Source organism: Gymnoscopelus microlampas (assembly GCF_963454915.1).
Source record: "Gymnoscopelus microlampas genome assembly, chromosome: 3".
Taxonomy (NCBI): domain Eukaryota; kingdom Metazoa; phylum Chordata; class Actinopteri; order Myctophiformes; family Myctophidae; genus Gymnoscopelus; species Gymnoscopelus microlampas.
In genome coordinates, this window is record NC_139940.1 from 40,194,011 (window position 1) to 40,213,366 (window position 19,356).

General features: G+C 45.4%; 1 protein-coding gene across 2 annotated transcripts in view; it reads right to left on the bottom strand.

The window, feature by feature from the left end:
* The window catches only part of rspo2 (R-spondin 2), a 66,584-nt gene that overhangs the window by 18,942 nt on the left and 28,286 nt on the right, over positions 1–19,356 (bottom strand). For both annotated transcript variants that reach the window (XM_084052878.1, XM_084052877.1), the window contains exons 3-5: positions 15,876–16,064; positions 5,121–5,264; positions 4,334–4,522 (exon numbers count right to left, since the gene is read on the bottom strand). In XM_084052878.1, the coding sequence (XP_083909004.1) occupies positions 4,334–4,522; positions 5,121–5,264; positions 15,876–16,064 (522 nt within the window). The remainder of the gene's footprint in view (positions 1–4,333; positions 4,523–5,120; positions 5,265–15,875; positions 16,065–19,356) is intronic.

The following is a 19,356-nucleotide window of genomic DNA, read 5'->3' on the forward strand; positions in this document are numbered from 1 at the left end:
CACACGCACACACGCACACACACACACACACACACGCACGCACACAAATGTTTTCTTTCTCTATATCTTTCAACACAGCAAAAGTACAGAGTGTTAATTTAACGGAGTGTAACAGAGAGATTTTCTTTTCCGCTGCATGAGAATCTGAGAAAGCCAATTTGCGGCCAGCACTAAATTAGCCGATGAGTTTCAATGGTGCGTTTGTGTTGGACCTGCACTCCCTTTAAATCCCGAAATAAGGCGTTACAATAAGATCAAGTGGGACTTTTGAGAGCTTTACCATGTTAATTGAAGAAGTATTTGCTAAACCTGTAAGCCCTATACGTACTGTACTGTACTCCGTTGTATGAAGAATAGCTAAAAATGTGTCGAGTCCCATCACGTTGAGAGCTTGTAGATGTGACATTTTTGCTATTTTTGAAAAGAAAATATTTGGGGGGAATTTCCGCCTATAATGGCATGCCCAAAATTGGGACACCATGGTTAATGTGGTTAATGGGCTCGGGTGCAACAAGCGGACAGGAGTGAGTGTGGGTGGCATGGAGCGAGAGACACAGAGAGAGAGAGAGAGAGAGAGAGAGAGAGAGAGAGAGAGAGAGAGAGAGAGAGAGAGAGAGAGAGAGAGAGAGAGAGAGAGAGAGAGAGAGAGAGAGAGAGAGAGAGAGAGAGAGGGAGAGAGAGAGAGAGAGAGAGAGAGAGAGAGAGAGGGGGGGGGGACAGAGGAGAGACAGAAAGATGATGACGGTGATGAAACAAGACGGGAGGGAAAGAGATGAAAATAACTTATTTCCATCTAATTTTATGTGAAATATGATAACAGATAAGCAGCCAGATGGGCAGAGCAGCGCAATAGACTGAAAGAAAGAGAGAGAAGAGAAAGAGAAGAAAGAGAGGCGAGCAGGAGGGGAGGGGAAGCAAGGAACTTGTCACATGTCTGTTTATACACCAGTGAATCTGATGACAGGGGGCTGCTGGGAAGTCTCCATAGGGACAAAGGCTTAATGGCATCAATATTGAACAAGCTGGGGGTCTAGTACACAGTATGTGTTATCACTCCCTCTCCTCTCCTCTCCTCTCCTCTCCTCTCCCTCTCCTCTCCTCTCCTCTCAGTCTGTCAATGCTGATAATGTTGGCGCAGCTATTAATAAAGCCTCTTCATAGCTTATAGTTTAACAGCATTTTACCTGCCCCAAGGGACAGCACATGCCTGGCGTCCATGCCAGCTCCACAGCAGAGGCAGCAGCACAGCCAACCCCCAACTTCCTGATCCCTCCAGAGACCATGAGCCACGGTGTGTTATCAGAATACGGCGCTTATGTCAACCACCGGCCGAGAACAGCAAATGAATCCCAGCAGTGGGAATGAGATACGCTGTGTTTGTGCCGATCGACAAGTTGCACAAGTTGAACGCATCAGACACGGTTTAAGCGACTCGTCCTTCACGATCACTGTGAAAAACGCCATGCTTCTTGACATGATCTGGGCTTTGCTGTTGCGTCATCTACATTTTTGTCGGGGATTATGTCTTGGCAGACAGACAGTGGAGGAGAAAGATCATGTACTGTACGTTGCCCTGTGTGCGTCAGGGTTAAGCTGGGAGACAGGGATCTCTGCGTGACCTCTGGTGTAATTTAAATACATAGAAATGCAAGCTGGGGTGATTAGATAAACATTGCCATAAATAGTGTCTCCACGCACCAGGCGTTTTTTTTTTTCTTTCTCTCTCCCGATTTCTTTCCCTTATTTCCTGTATCCGTTTATCCATAGCAATCTTTACGGTCTGCAGTTACATAATCCAATACTTATCCCAAATACTGGTGTCTGGTGTCCAGTAGGATCTGCTGTATGGTTTGAAAAAGGCTCATCTTTCAGTAGACCTAGACAAAGTTACATGTTAGACTGAAAACACGCATTCTTTGAAAAATATTCAATTTATTCTATCAAATTTACTTTCATAAAAACGTACCTTGTGTTTTTAGTCTAATGATAATCCTATTTGTCTCATAAAATGTATTATATTAAGTTTCAAAGCCGTCTATATTAGATAGCACGTGGGGCCCTGGCTTGCAAAGTCCCAGGAATCTGTAGTAATTTAAAAGGCCATCTAGTGAGGTATTTCATGATGAACCCTGCTTTAATGAGGCCCTTCCATGAACCTCTTGATTTTCATCCGCAGGCTTTGACCACTTCCTGGTCACCTGCATTCCAAGAGGCAGCTTGTCCTCTCATTGGATTACTTTGTTATCACTCACGGGAAGTGATTATTTTACAATGTCAGTCAGCCTGACTCCCATGCGACTTGCACTGGATCTATGGAGTGTTTCTTCTTGGTTTCTTGGCCCCCTTCTTCTGCTCAATTTAAATGGCTTACATTTTTACATTGTATTTATTTAAACAGCTTGACATGGACGAGTGTACCATTTCACAGCCTTTCGCTGGACAGGTTTCTTTCTTTTTTTTGCACTAGCAGTTGGATTGAGCAGCATGGGGAGTTTACAGTGCTTGCTTAAGTATAAAACTTAACTTTATTAAATAGGCCACCCCTGCACTTCATAAGCCTAAAGAGTCCTAACCATGGAGGGGCTGGCTCACATACACACTGACACTTTACACACAGCTTTTAAGCACACAACTGGGACCGCTGATCTTCCACAAAGACACTATAAGGCAGCCATTGGACTGGGAACCATAGTGGGACTGGACTAAGAGCTTTACAATAACAACTGCACCAGAAGCTATAAGCAAGGTGGGACACGGGGAGTCCACAGTCGGTTTCTAAAGGCTGGCGGAAGAGCGGTTCTGCTATGCATTCAATTAAGACTTCACAATAATTCCCCATGACTGACCTCATGCTGGAGATAATTGGTGCCAGTAACCATGCGAAACAATGCCAGATTTTAATTAAAGACGACCATAAAATTTCATGGAAAAGGTCAAGCAGGCACAGCAAATTCAGGAAGGAGGGGGTGTTGAGGATGGGGGGGGGGGAGTTGCAGGAGAGAATTTCCCTGAAAAACAGGACAGGGGTTTAGGGGCTGAATGTGCCATAGAATCACAGTTTCCAACCGGGAGTGCACTGCCTCCCTCTGTATGTGTACTGCTGAAACATGAGACGCTATCATGGTTTATTTCAAGTTTATTTACTCTCTCACCACCTCACTAAATGACACTCTGATTCAACACGCCTGGCTGGAGGAAAATCCTCGAGGTTTGAATATTTTCCCCCTTCTGTAAAACAATGTTGATGCTTTTTCAGGTCTTTTCGAGTCTCTTCTTTTTTCAGGGAGGTTGAAGGACATCTGCCAGTGTAATTGCTTCCTCATTTGGCAAATTAAAATATTTCAAACAGTGGGCCTTTTTGCTAATCCAAAGTTTATGAGGGGAGTCAAAAGAGTGTTCAAGGAAAAGGACGGCATGTCAAAAAGCACTACGGAACGAAGCCATCACCCCTAAATGGTGTGTTTGGATCATCAGAGGAGAAATGGATTACCTTATGAAAAAATATTTCTCTAGCTGTATTTACACAAAAAATATTTCCAGATTTGGGCCGACGTACATGCTGCGCGTACCGCAAATAACTTTCAAATTGACGGGAGGAAACAGAGGCGGCCATTGAGGAAACCTGCAGTTCGTACGGTGAAGAATTCCACTGAGGTGAGGTGAGGAGAGGAGAGGAGATAGAAAAATATACCCCAGGAAAACCTTGGCTTGAAAAGAGCCGCCGTGGAAAAATACTGCTATATTTCATCCATGAAAACGCCACTGTGCCCCTGGAGATTAGTCTGATGGATAAAAGTGGCATGTTTGTGTTTTAGGGGCACGTACAGTATGGGGTTGTGCGGACTATATGCTTGATGTCTGACATGGGACAGGTGCGATACTAAGAGGGGGTTGGGGTACTTAACTCCCACGGTTATACAGGAAAGGAAAGGGAGGGGGAAATTGCTTTCACAGTTTCACCAAGCTGATGACTGCTCAGATGGCTATAATGAGCAAAATGGGTCTTGGTTCCCAGACAGCCGCTCTGCCCACTCAGCTATAGCCGCCCCAAACAGTAATGGACTGGTTGCTATAATAGAAGACACTCGGCCTGACCCTAGGCTCTATAGTTGCCTGACAGTGCATTGTGTGTTCGAGTCCTGTTCCCGACAATCTTTACTGCATGTCTCTCCCCATCTCTCCCTCTCCCTGTTTCCTGTCCATCTACACAGTAAACTATCAATTAAAGGCAGAAAAGAATCAAAAGAAATAAAGATAATAAAGAAGAAGAAGAGAGTAGACACTCTACTGTATGTGTGGATGGACGTAAAAAAAAACTTCTTCTTCATCTTACCTCTCCTGCAGTGCCTCATGGCCATTTTGCACCTCCGGGACTCGGCGATGGTGGGACAGGGTATCGTGTCCTTGGGGGGCTTCTTTACGATGTGCCGCGTCCGAGTCTCCAGACCCCACTTGAAGCCACAGGTTTTGTTCCTCCTGGTGCAGGTACCCCACTCGCTCCACTGGCCCACCTCACAGCCCTCTGTGGGGATGGAGAGAGAGAGAGAGAGAGAGAGAGAGAGAGGAGGCGCCATGAAAACTGCAGCAGAGCAGCCACCTGGGGGTGGGGGTGACCCGGAGACCCTATAGGTTGAGCTTTACTGCAGTGTCAAAGAGCTAGGATGCATTGTGTGAGGTCTCTGTTTCTTTGGGGAGCAGAAACAACAAGGCCAACACTTTTTACACTCTCAGTTAAAGCTGCAATCCATAACTTTCGTGTCCTACCTGGGATTTGAACGCGGGTCTCCCTGCATGAGAGACCACATTTTTACCATAGGCCATCCCTGGATTTTCAAGGGCATATAATGTGCTTATGCGCTTCAGTCAGTACTATTTGTCAACCGGTAGGCGTCCACCGGGGTCAACATTTCTGTAAGAGTAGTGAGACCACTTCCAACCACTGCAGATGTGCTAGTTAGTTATATTATATTAACATGCTCTGGTATACTATACATAGGTGAAAAACAACTTCTGGGTTGCAGCTTTAAATCAATATTCCAGATTTTATTGTGCAATGAATTCTGTTGATAAAGCTTTCAGTTGATCTCCTAATTTCAATACATCTGCATAATTGCACCTACCTCCACACTCCATAGTGTCTTCTAGTGGGGCGAAGCCCTCGGGACACTTGTCAAAACAGCGCCCTTTGTGCAGGTAAAAACCTGACTTGCACTTCGTGCAAAAATCTTTACTGAAGCAGGACTCGCAGTTCTCTATCCTGCACCCTAGGGAAAAGAGAGAGAGAGAGAGAGAGAGGGGAGATGATCAGTGTTCAAGATGCAGCACAATATACATACAGTACACCCGTCTCATCTGGAGTTGATCGAGAGCTAAGGGGTTTGGGGAAGGGGCTCTTGAAAGGATTATACCCCCCCCCTCCCTCCCAAAAAGAAAAAAAAAAGGAAGAAGTCATTGATGCCCTGTGAATCATGTCTCTCCGGGCTCCACAGCATTTCAGCAAACTTGTTTTGCCTGACAGACATTCACTTTTTTGTGTGTGTGTCTTGTACATGTTCAGAGGCAACCGATGAACAGTGTGAAATTACAACAGAGGGTTGGTGAAGGATTACCTCACACTGACCCCTTTCAACGCGGGCAGGAAAACAAATTCCTCTGACATTCAACAGTCTACACATCCTACAGCACCAAATTTCACATGTTCGTTTTTGTTTTGCACATGGTTTTCGGCAACTGTTGAGAATTGATCCCATTGCGACCTTTAAAAACGCATCGATCCCATCGTGCTTTAATATTAATCCCTGTATATCTCTGCACTTTGGCTTCCTTTGTGATGACATTCTGCTGATCGATCCAAGTTGGCAAGCGAACAAAACTTTGAGCATAGACAGAATCATTTTGACCCCGATTTGAAATTGGAAAAGGTGGACAGACAGGGTGTTGGGAGAAGAAAAACACGCTCCCCATGTACTCCTTTGCCAAACAGATACTGATGCGTTTATTGAGGAACGCCACGGCACACTTAAGCCTGATTTATGCTCTGTCATACGACGGTGTCACACACCAGAAATGGCAGATCTACAAGCTCACAACCCGTTGCATCCGCGGCGCGCTGTGAGCTCGTAGATCGGCAATGCTCTTCAAGCATTATCCTCCCACGCCCCACCCTGCGAGTGCGCATGACACACAGCGGCCCGCTGCAGGGCAAGCCTGATGTGTCATCAAGCTGTAACTCTGCAAATAGCACGTCAAGGCAGGGACTAAATTACACGAGCCACACCAACGGGGCGACGCTCTGGCCCGAATGATTAAAAGGAGCCTCCCAGAGCTGTCTAATTTATGACGCTCCTTAGAAGCTGTTAGCGGCACTGATTGCCCAATAGGCTTCCAGTGTTGGGTAACCACAATCCATAACCGACAACCGCCATCTCCCTCAGCCCTATACTAGGGCTGACCCAGGTACTGTAGGGCGGCAGCCGGCCCTGCGATTGTGTCTTTGAATAGGGGAGCTTAACCGCGCATAAGTGCGCTCGTGCCGCTCCGCACGCGCACAAACTTTACAGTGATTTACCACAAGTGACAGAAACAGAGGCAGAGGGATGCCCTTTTTATCTATGACCCTTGCAGGGGCTGCACAGTCAAATCAAATGGTGCCAAATGGACCCTTATGTGAGTCAATTTGGATCCATTTGTAAGCTATTCAGAGTTAAATTAACACTGAGAATTGTGCAGTGTAGGGAAGGGAACATTCTCACAATCACGCCCCTTAATTACACCATCTCCAGCTAACCATCAGGCCTCCTCCTCCACATTCCTCCAAAACGAGGGGGTCCTTCCCCACATCACTTTGAACCCTAAAGTATGGCCTCTGCCCACTCACTCTGGTCTCACGCTGCTCCCGACCAGTCTAAACAAACCCACCACACACACACACACACACACACACACACACACACACACACACACACACACACACACACACACACACACACACACACACACACACACACACACACACACACACACACACACACACACACACACACACACAGTACATGCACATGTGTGCATGCACTCACATGCATATACTCACAGAGCCCACTAATCTGATATGGCTGGAGATACACCCATTTCCACTGTTGTCCATGTATGTGAAAACGTGAGACACACTGACCATAACATTTCTTCAGATATCAGCTATTTGGCTCTTGTAGGCAAGTACAGTACCAAAGATGAAACAGTATTCAGACCCCTGATTATTAATGTTAATGAGCCAGAACAGAAATAAATCAATTGCACTGTAACACGCGGATAGAAAAATAACTCCATTCAACATACTGTGTCGACACTCCCACCATCTCTTTGACACATTAATTCTATACTCTGCTCCATCGTATCTCACACACTTATCTCGTGTTTGATAAACACGGTTTGCTGGTAGGGTTACACGCCGCTGTAGAGATCTTGGCGTGGAATGTGTAAGATTAGGGGAGGTAAGGCCACACAAAGGCAGGATGCGCTTTGCCTCCCCTGTACAAGCTCTGCCTTCCACCTCCTTTGTTCCCTGACGTGAAACTGGATCTCCGCAGGGCTCGGTTTCGAGATGCGTCAAGCAACCAAGACAGGGAGCTTGCTAATAAATCACAGAGCTAATTGGAAAGCACAAAGCTCTCTTCTGCCCCTCACACTTCCCAGGCCTGTCATCACCTGACTGACTTTTAGCTCACGAACCCAAAAAAAAGGGGGGAAAAAGGAGAAGAGGGGGGGGGGGGCAGAACATCTGGCAGCACTCTCAAGCACTGGCTTGTTGTGCAACCTTCAGTTATTGACAACAAATAGGAACAGCCCAGATGTGCTAAGTAATCTTGCAGCGCTGCTCGTGTTCAGCTTACAATATTCTGATTGAAACGTTTTGATGTCAATACTTGACACTCTCGAAAGATGGTTCCTTTTACAAGATGAGCCACAACATCATACTGTACCATAAGTCGATGACAAATCAGTTAACCACTTATACCCTTTGCACTCCATTGTACATCAGTAAGCAAAATAAATGGCGATCTACAAGCTCAAAGCGCATCGAAAAAAAAACGGCGGTTTGTGAGCTTGTAGATTTGCTATTTTCGCTAAATGTTTCCTTTTTTTAACAAATGTTCGCTTATTATGATACGCCCAGGAATAGGGACACAAGGGTTCATGTGGTTAAACTGTCTGAGAGTTGGAATCTTGGGTGGCAGGCCTTCAAGGTCAAAGGGCATCAGAGCGAGAGAGGTGGGTCGGACTCGAAGGGGAACTTCATGACAGACATCCATCCCTGTCTGATTATCAAGCTGCACGCTATCGGCCGCGTGGACGCTATCTGTGAGGGGGCAGGTTGGACGTTGTGGGATCTGGCCACTCCAATAACCAGCTATAGCCTGGTTGGCTGAGTCAGCAAGCAGGCTCCACACACAGATATGGGGGGGGGGGGGGCTCATCCTCCCTATGAGATTAACCTCTGGACCACCTTAAAAGTCTTCAACGAGGTGCCTCTGGGAGACTAATGAGAAATAATGAGGTCATCGGATCCCACAGAAGGCCCGATGTTCCTGAGACTTAAACGCATTATCATCATTATCTCTCTGCCCTGGATCTGGAGCGCGAGTAATATTGTGGAAAAATCTATGTTTTCTGCTCTGAGAGGAATTTCAACGCCTCCCAATACAGTGGCTGGGGGTCACCAATTCTGAAGCCATGGTGTTAGCACTGCATCGCATCCAACATATCGCGGTAATACTTTTCCTTTCTCGCATGTGTTTTGTGTGGTTTCCTAGTCAAGTGCATCTGAAGTTTAGCAATGAGTCACCGAGTGTCGCTCGTGATCTAATCGCACATGCTTGGCAGGAGCGGGTCCCTCTGCTGTGGTCTGGATGGAGAACCAACCAGTCTTTTTTTTTGTATCATGGACATTCAAAGCTTCCTGTCAAATTCAGTGACATGCTGCGCCTCAGCGGAGTGACAGCGCCATATGTAATCACTTGATTTATTTGCGTGAATATTCATTGCGAAAAGAGTGCTAAATCACTTTTCAAAAGGACTGATGAATACGCTGCGTGTCCCAGAATGGGTCTTTCATGTTATCTGGGCCGATGGCAGGTTGTCAAACTGCTCATCGGCCCGCGAACAGAGCCTCTCTGCTGCAGAATGCTAACCAGACCTGATGTCGCACAGCGGGAGTGTCCGTGCTGCGAAAAAAGGCCTGGCACGACGAGAGGGAAAACAAGCCCCCGTTTTTCCATCCTTCCTCTCCAAGCTGCAATGAGTGGAGCTGAGCAGAACAACTCTGACCTACTCTAGGCCACGGGTTTTGGCTGACATGGAAGCCTTGGCTTGCTCGCTGCCACCCAGCCATGTCGTATGGAACTGCGGATGGCAGGGGTTCATGGCAAAGGCCACGGGCTGCCATGTCCTCCTGCGCACCCGGCCTGCTCCCTCCCGCTCCATCCTTTCCACATGGGCGCTCGTCCCGCGCGCCGACACGGAGCCGGGTGCAGCAGAGGTGGTGTTCCTGTCAATCAGGATGTCCTTGTACAGAGAGCAGAGGTGACACATGTGTCAGTGATCCTCTCCACACCAAGGAACAGAGAAGCCAGGATATCAGGAATCTCACCCTGTATCTGCCTTGCCAGTTCCAGCACATGCACACACGCACGCACGCACGCACGCACGCACGCACGCACGCACGCACGCACGCACGCACGCACATTATTACTTTTCCCAGTAAGTAATAGTTGTAGTGTAACTTATTACAATTGTCAGCACAGACATAATATTACAGTTATTAATCCAAGTAACTTTGAGTGACTAAGTTACAATGAACGTATTTGTTTTTAGCCGAGATGTGAAGAAATGTGAAGAAATAGAAACAGATCTACAAGCTATCAACACGTTGCGATACATTGTTTGCTTCTAGATGTTTTCTTTTTAAGTACAGTATGCGTCCTCTTGCAAAATTGTGACTTAACTCACGACGGTGAGGCTGTAATATAACGTGTAAGTAATGTACTATTATTACTTTTAATGGAGTAATAAGTAACTAGTAACGTATTACTCTTCTGAGTAACTTGCCAAACACTGCTGCACGCATGCAAGCACGAACACACGCACGCACGCACACACGCATGCAAGCACACACGCACGCACGCACACATGCACGGACGCACGCACGCACGCACGCACCATGCACGGATGCACGCACGCACGCACGCACGTACACACAGACAGCTCGGACTTCAGACAGTGGTTGAATGCAGACAGTCCATCCACTCGCAATATGCACAATTACACTCTGTTTGGAGAAAAAGCCCTATTGAGCTTCATGTCTGGTTGCAATGTCCTGGGAGCAGACTAGTGAGGGTTGGTGTGTCTATTGTATTGTCTGGCAAATCTGAAAGTGTGGTTAGTAAAGCTGTGATGATTAAATGTCCCTTGGTAAAGCTCAAACGCCAAAAGCAACTGGTCTTTTTCACTGTGCAATGGAAATACCCACAAGCACAGAATTAGACGGCGAGCGAGACAGAGAGAAAGAGAGTAGATGGAGAAAGAGGGAGAGATAGAAAGCAGCTTCCCAGTGATACCAACCAAGCTCATAGCATGGGGTACTACCCGAACGGACAGGACTCACATGGGTCCTTTTGCGTATATTTTGACGCTCTCAGAGGTAATCATTTAAACCCTATCATCTTCGTTGTACAACAAATAGCGAAAATAGCCGATCTACAAGCTAACAACATGTATGATGTATTGTGAGCTTGTAGATTTGCTATTTTGGTTATTTTTGGGAAAAAAATAAGAAAGAAAATTCCAATCTTTCATACAAAAGTGTGGTTCCTTTTTCAGTACCCACTTAGCTGTGGCTCACGTGGCAGTCACCCATCTCCTACCCACTGGCAGTACTCAAGTATTCAAAAGTAGAACTTACAAAGTACATTTTATTTTCAATACCAATGAATCGCCCCGCTGTGCGACACGTTGTGAGCCTGTAGATTGGGCTATTTTCACTATATATGAAATAGAGCTAGTTCACCTTAAAGACATGAACGATACTAGGGAAAGGTTTGACCGATCTGTCCATAAACCTCCAAAATATGACAAGGAGGCGAGAACAACGGTATTTAGCACTGTCTCAACACTAGGTAGGAAATAAAACAGAAATTGCAACTGGGATTGTGAAAAAAGAAAAAGAAAGAAAGCCTCAAGTGGCACATCGTACTGGGCACTGGATGAGTTGTGATATTTGAACCACACATCCAGGATACTGGCAATCATGATAGACTGGCTTTCCATGCTGACTGCTAGGGAACAGAGCTTAAGGCTTTAATGCATGCTGCAGGGGGCTAAGGGGAACTAAGTGGGACATGCATGTGTGTGTGTGTGTGTGTGTGTGTGTGTGTGTGTGTGTGTGTGTGTGTGTGTGTGTGTGTGTGTGTGTGTGTGTGTGTGTGTGTGTGTGTGTGTGTGTGTGTGTGTGTGTGTGTGTGTGTGTGTGTGTGTGCGCGCGCACACGTTTGTGTGTGTGTGTGTGTGTGTGTGTGTGCATGTGCGTGTGCATGTGTGCGTGCGTGTTCGTGTGTGCGTGTGATTGGCTTTGATTAGAAGCCTGGTCCATGAACAGCTCCATTGCTCTTAACCACTTTCAACCTGACGTCCCTATTTTGGGCATGTCATTATAGGCGGAAATGTTGAAAAATGCGAAAACAATATGAAACGTTCAAAGCTAGTGGAAATCTACAGGTACTAGGGGTTCGGGCCGCCGTCCCGTTTAAGCCCATATATGGAGATCGCTGATGTCATCAGTAAATGCCCATCATAAATGACTGACTGATTTATTTACGCCTGATGCCATGATGACACATTGAGGTTAACACAATCCGTATTTGAGCGTAGGTGCATTGGGAACTCAACTATGGCTGACAACGAGGTCCGCTGGCCCCAGTCGTCCCTTAAGCCTATTTTAATATAAGATATATCAATTATATAGGCCTTAAAGATATCAAAATCAATGTAATTCTTTTTGGTAGATGTCATTGTATTTCACATTTCTCCCCCTGGGTAAAAAGGGGGAAAGCTCTATCTCTTCATCCACCAGAGCAAAGCACTAGGAAATAGACCTTTACCTCTACATGGTTTTCTCTTGTCAGTTGTTGATCTGTGAATATCATTTTTTTCCCCCCAACAAATTTTAGTTACCCCAACATTGATCTTGTGATGCAGTTTGTTTATGCTTATTTATTAAGATTATAAAAATCTCTAGTGTCATTTTGCAGCTGAGCGAATCAGACAGCTGCTTTCTGGCCATGCAGGCAAAGAGCTTGACACAGCCTACATCAGTTGGCTCTCGCTGCGCGTGAACTAGACTTGAAATGGGCAGAAACCAACTGCTGTAGGGATGCAGTGAATATTAAGATGTTAAACTAGATAGACACTCAGACAACTAAACAACATATAAAACAATCCATTCCCATTGTTTAACGTGGGAGCAGGGACCTGTAACGGATTCACGGTACTCCTCCGTCATGTACAGCAAACTTCATACGTTTGTATCTGCTTTTCCTGTTTTCGCCTCTCTGTGTGTGTGTGTGTGTGTGCTTGCGTGTGTGACAAGCACACACAAACGTTGACACCAGTTGACAGGCTGTCACTCTTGTCCGGTTGGCTAACGGCAATCAATGAGCCCCCAGCCGCGCGTGTGATAAATAAAGGTCTACCTATATCGTCTGTTTTAACTCCACAGAGCTCTGGTAGACCTTGTTCACCCCTTAACATTTACTTGGAGAGAGTGACTGGAGAGAGAGAGAGGGCGAGTGCAGCAGTACCACATTCAGACAGATTTGGCTGATCGCGAACTCACATGCAGCCGTTACAAATCCTCCGAGTGGGGCAGTGGGTTGACGACACCCACAGATGCTGATGAAAGGTCCTGCTCTATAGAGGCCTGATAAGATCCTCCATGGACACAGCTGGAGCTATGGCTCATATCATACCACCCCTGAGCCGCTGAAAGGAGGCTCAGACAAGAAATGGACACGAGAGGGTAGGGATATAATAGAGCCCTTTATGAGTGTGTGTGTGTGTGTGTGTGTGTGTGTGTGTGTGTGTGTGTGTGTGTGTGTGTGTGTGTGTGTGTGTGTGTGTGTGTGTGTGTGTGTGTGTGTGTGTGTGTGTGTGTGCGTGCGTGCGTGCGTGCGTGCGTGCGTGCGTGCGTGCGTGCGTGCGTGCGTGCGTGCGTGCGTGCGTGCGTGCGTGCGTGCGTGCGCACGTTTGTGTGTTTAAACCTACACGGTTCCTGCTCATAAACAATCCTGAGTATTAATTTAACTAAAAAATGGACCCCGTGACAATGGACCCCATTTGAATGTATGACGCATTTTGTGTGTGAAGAGTTTTGTGACTGTAGAGTGCTCTCCACGAAAACATTTCATAACAGCGTGATTTCGATTTAAAACCGATCCCAACAGCATGTTTAAACTCGACATCATCTACAGCATGTATATTCAACGTAGTCTAGCTTTCATGAAAAATACTTTGGTTGTATCTTTAGCTTAACCTCTACATACTTCATTGTATGATGAGAAACTAAAACAGCCTATCTACCAGCTCACAACGTGTCGCCTTGTGACGACAATTTTGAACTGTTTTGATAATTTTCACCTACAATGCCATGTCAAAAATAGGGATGCCAGGTTGAAAGTGGTTAACTTGGTTAGTCTTGCACCAGCACATGGGTTAAAGTGTAATCATGCCTTCGCGTCACACGGGTGTTGATCATTTAGAGAGTGGAACTTGTCCTGAGATTCTAGTGTGAGAGTGGTTGAGTGTACGCAAAGCCCCTCGTTTGCTCGGCTCTGGTTTTCCTTACCCAGGGAGTCCACAAAACATTCTTGAATGAGATAAGATCACACAGACATACTCTGGTGTAATAATAAGCAGCTGTCTCCCTAAGTGATTTCAGAGTCTGTTTTTAAAGCTCATGATAACAGAGACATAATGGCACGTTCCAGCCAGGCCTGTTTGGAAAACAGGAGCTCCGGCCTCCGTTGGCCGGTGTGCCTTTGAGCCTCCAGCCAACGATTGAAATTCTCACTGCCCCGACCATTTTAGCCAAGCTGATAGAACAAGCCGTTACAGGGGGACAGACATGAGCTGTTCAGTGAAAGTGACACGTAGATCCTAACTAAGGAGGAAGGTCAAATGGGAAGCTGGATTAGAGAGTCATGACTGAAATGGCGATCACATCAAAGTGAGCCTCAGTCGGAGATCTGATGCTCCGTGACAATGCAAGATTTTGTTCTGGGGGCAGTTTGCTCGGAGTGGGATTCAGATTAACTTGCCACACATCAGTAGTAGTTAAACTCAAAAATGTGTGCAGCATAGGGAGTCAGCGGGTGAGGCGGTGGGGGAAATAGTAAAAAGAAAAAAACGCCAGCAAACAAGATGTCTTTCTCCTTCAATTTTCCCTGACTTACTAAGATATGGTGAAATTACTTCAGGCCTGCCTGTCTTTGACTTTATTGTGGGGAGCGGAGATGAACGTGTCTGTGTGTATACAAGTGCACGGAGGGAGTACGTGTTTGGAAGGGGGCATCCAATTGATACCAGCAGTTTACTACAAGCGGGTGTGTTCTTGTTGGTATCTCCTTGCCATATTTGTCTGGAGCCAAGTAGATGTATGCGCATGGAGACCAGGCAGTGATTGGGTAAGCAGAACATAGCTTATTTTTTTCTTTGGTTTGCTGCGTGCCTGGATTATTGGGCCTAAAGGTCCTGACACTCTCCTCTGGGGCCTCATTTCAGCGTGTCTGTCAGGAGCTTGGCTCACGGAACCAAATGGGTTCAAGTTCCTCTCTGTTTTCACATGAAACACTCAGCCAACACCTCAGGCTCCATGTAAACCTATAAAGGCTGTCTCTCTCAGGCCCGAACCCGATGTTAAAATAAGGTTATGAGATTGGGGCGAAGGATAAAGAGGAGAGCGGGACATTCCATTAATTGGATTTTGGGAGTTATTTTTCGACGAGAGAGTGAGGAAAACACTTTTTTCTTTTTCTTTTTTATTCTTGCTTTAAAACAGAAAACATGAATTCAGTGTGTGACCGAAGGTGTGGTCTGTTTTACGTTATGAAACCAAAACAAGCTTTTCCATGAAATGGTATTGTTTGTTGGAAAACACACTGACCAGACAGCTCATGAATCTATTCTATTCATTGTGTGAGAATAGCACAATAATGGTCAGGCAGTCTAGTCAGCAGCCAACACTTTTAAATCTGTCAGTAGAGTCGGTCAATTACACTAGCCACTGTCAATCATGCTACTCCAGGCAGGTGACCAAGCCCCACTTCAAAAAACAAAAGCCAAGAAATTAAACCGCCTGGTGAACCCTGGATCTACAGCATCAGTCCCTGTGGTCACTTGATGAACCATTTAGTTTAATGGCCTGATGCTAATCTTTGATCAGATTTGTCTTTGAGATTATGGTGAATGACATGGTCGAGGGCGTTCGGTCGACGGTCCTGAATTAGCCTTCCCGCTTTAAGAAAATGGATGGATAGCAGCCTGCTGGGAGCCAGTGTTAACCCCTGGAAGGAGAACTGGCTTCATGTGTGAATGGATCAGCCGTTAAAAATCTGAGGCATGTGTATCTCCTCTGGATAAGGAGCATGTGACGAGACAATAAATCATGTGATGTGGGAGAGGGGAAGTTGAGGAGGCTAGGGACTGGGGGGGAGGGGGGGTTAGGGGTGGTGTAGGAAGACAGGGGGTGGGGGTCGGGGCCGGGGGGGGGGGGGGCGCGACAGCGGTTGGGTTCAAGGGCGACGGGCTGGCGTGAAGGGGAGACTTACTGGAGCACATGTTGATGTCGGGGCTGCGCATGCCGTAGTATCCTGACGGGCAGTCGTGGAGACACTCGCCATACTGCCTCATCCTCTCCCTCCGCAGGAACAGGAAGAGCTTGGGCTGGCAGTTTACACAGCCGTTGTCCCTGGAGCACACCGAACAGCCCTTACACATGGGGTACGCACCATAACTAGCTGCAGGACACACACACACGCACGCAGACACGGACACGGACACACACACACACACACACACACACACACACACACACACACACACACACACACACACACACACACACACACACACACACACACACACACACACACACACACACACACACACACAGAGAGAGGAGAGAAAACAGGAAACATTATTAGTGGGCTGTAATAAAATGCAAAATCCAGTGCCATGTTAAATGATACACTGGACTACACTTGAGTGTTACAAGAATTCTGAGGCCTCTAGTCTGAGCACTTGGAAAACAAATACCCAGACTGTGGTGTTTCCTCAGAGTTCTGTGTGGGCGCTAACGAAATCTCCCTTCAGCACTGAGATACCCAGGTTGTTGTGGATGTGACGTTCCTCTGTGTCACCGATATTCCACTGACAATGTGCAAGTTTGATTAATGACAGCCATATCTAACTGGTAAACGAAACCACATAGGCTGGATAGGGTGCACAAACACGTAATAAAATGGTGAATTGATTCTTTCTCTTTTGTGTCATAGGCCTAAAGCAAGTTGCTTGAATAGCACCACAGTTTCAGCATGACAAAACTGTGGTCAACCGTAACTTTCGCCCTAGGATGAGGACATGGGTGAACTCGAGGGTGAACATCGGTTCAACACGTAGGGGGTCCAACCAGTCGAAAAGGAAAGTACAACAAGAGTACAAGAGTAAAAGCAAAACAACCGTAATAGATATGTCAGTGGGATACTCTCTAATTCATTGGAAATATGTCCACTTCAACAATTTGTCATTGATGCAAACTCTGGTTCCCCTCTCAAAGTTTGAGCGCTGATTGGTTATGAATGTGAATATTGCATTAATTCTGGTCAGAGCTGCTCCCCTGAACGATTGTGTTGAGACAGCCGATGAAAGCCCCCAAACCACAGTGACTCTGGCCCCAGCTCGAGTTGCCTGCGGAAGACAAAGAAGCCAGTAAAAAGGCAGTCCATTCCACAATAAGTGACTCTTAATGTAAACTCCTTAGCGTCCCGTTTACAGGAAAATGTCCTTGGGCGCATGCAATCTCTCCAAACGAGAGACACTTCTATTGATCTGAGCCAAGTTTTAAATATCACAGTCGGAGACAGGGTAACAGCACAGCTCCAACTGGGCGACCTACCACAACGCTTAATAAAACACCGTGTAGCAAACTGGACAAGCCGTGGGAGACAGAGCAGAGCATGCCTGTGTTATTGGCCACGGATCCACGTATTAGATTTCTCTGAACAGATTTGCCTCAGACAAAAGAAAAGCGCTAAGTGGGCCCAGTGCGAGCATCAGTTTGTAATCATGCGAAAATCAGCGAGCGGATGTCAGTGGCTGACTTGGATTCACCGATTTCTTCTTTTTTTATTTACTTATTCAGCTGGAATACAGAGAACCAGCCTACAGAGAGGTACGGTCTGACGGCCCTGCCAAACTCCACTCAGTCTGGTGGAAGAGGGGTGGATGGAGTGAGATTAAGTGGTAATCAGAATGTGTCTCTGATGGTCTTTAGAGATGAGGCTCACGGCAACACCTCATCCATCATGGCCAGCACTGGGAAGTGTGCTCCAGGTCTATTCATCACATGCACTGTTGATTGCTCATCTCCAGTCAGCATCACTCACTCCGTGAGACGTTTTGGGGGAATAAGCCCAAATAACTCTTAAAGTTTTGGCTTCCTACTGTCCTGAGATGGAAAACTGATTTCTAATGTTCAACTGTCAATCTAGCATTGACGTTTTTCTCGTTTATCATTTTTTAGCTGCGCCAAGTAAGGTAATCTCTCAATGTAATGAACTCCCCCCAAGAAGAAAGACACTTTGCTTAGTGCAATGATACTGTGCCCTGTTGGAATCATAGCTTTAGTTTAAAAGTACAGACTCAAAATCATTTATTTTTCCAATAATTACTATTTCTCTACAGTGTTCAGATACCAACATATTGTCGCTGTCGGGTAGAAACCTTGGACAGTATGTCCAAAACTGTTACTTTTCAGAAAAAACTATCCAATGTGGTTATTATATAGCTCTTGTTAATGCAGTACTTTTCATTGGTTAAATATTTATGAAACCCACAGACAAACATAACCACGCATCCCTATTTTGAGCATGCTATTATAGGCAAAAAAAATTCAACATTTTCAAAAAAAAGATGAAAAACACCCCTAAAGCCCCTATCTGTCAAGTTTGTTAGAAAATAAACAAATAAACAAATAAAAAATGTCCCATTTCTACAAGCCAGCAGGCAAATTGGGACAAAGCGTGTGTTGTCAGAAAATCAGGAAATATCCAAAAATACATTCTCCACGGTGGGCATTGCAAGTTTTATGCTAAATACTGTAAGACTGCCGTGCTTTGTCTAACCATAATATACTGAACTAAATAGTGAACTCTGGAAAACTAAGAAAGATAATGACTTTTAGGTAGTAACTGATCTGTCTAATAATAATGTTAATAACTGGTTAAGTTAATGCTAACAGCATTGTGAGATGGGTGTACTACATGCCGTGGTGGAAAGTAACTAAGGACATTTACTAAAGTACTGTACTTAAGTAAAGTTTTTTACTTACTTTACTGGAGTATTTCCAATTGTCAATACTTTTACTTCTACTCCATTACATCTCAGAGGCAAATATCGTACTTTTTGTCCACTATAATTATTTGAAAACTTTAGTTACTTTGATTATTATAAAAAAAAAACACTTCAGACCTATATACTTTGGCAATTTGAAAATAGCGGATCTACAAGCTCACAACGCGTCGCTTTACGACATGTTGTGAGCTTGTAGATCTGCTATTTTCAAATGATTTTTAAACATTTTATACATATGAAAACTTGTGAAACCTTCTGCATTATGAGTACCTTGGTACTTTACGTATATTCTGATGCTAATACTTACTAGTACTTTTAATCAAGTACATTTTGAATACCAGACTTAAACTTGATAAATGGCTAATTGCATATCTAACAGCATAACATGAAAATAATGACTTCAAATTGAGTGTCTCGCACAGTATGTTTAAGTTCATAGACGTTAGAGCTGTCATTTGCCTCACTGATTGAGCATTTAAGAAATAAATGTTCCAACTTTTAATAACAAACCTGTTTCTGGTCATGAAGCTGCTCGCAAAATGTACAAAATTGGTGGGTTTAGTTTCAAAGATAACACCACAAAGTAATTACTTTCACTACAAATATATCTGCCGCTTCAAACTGTCAATCTTTCCATCTTTCCACTTAGTGAAAATACACAACTCCTTACATATTTAC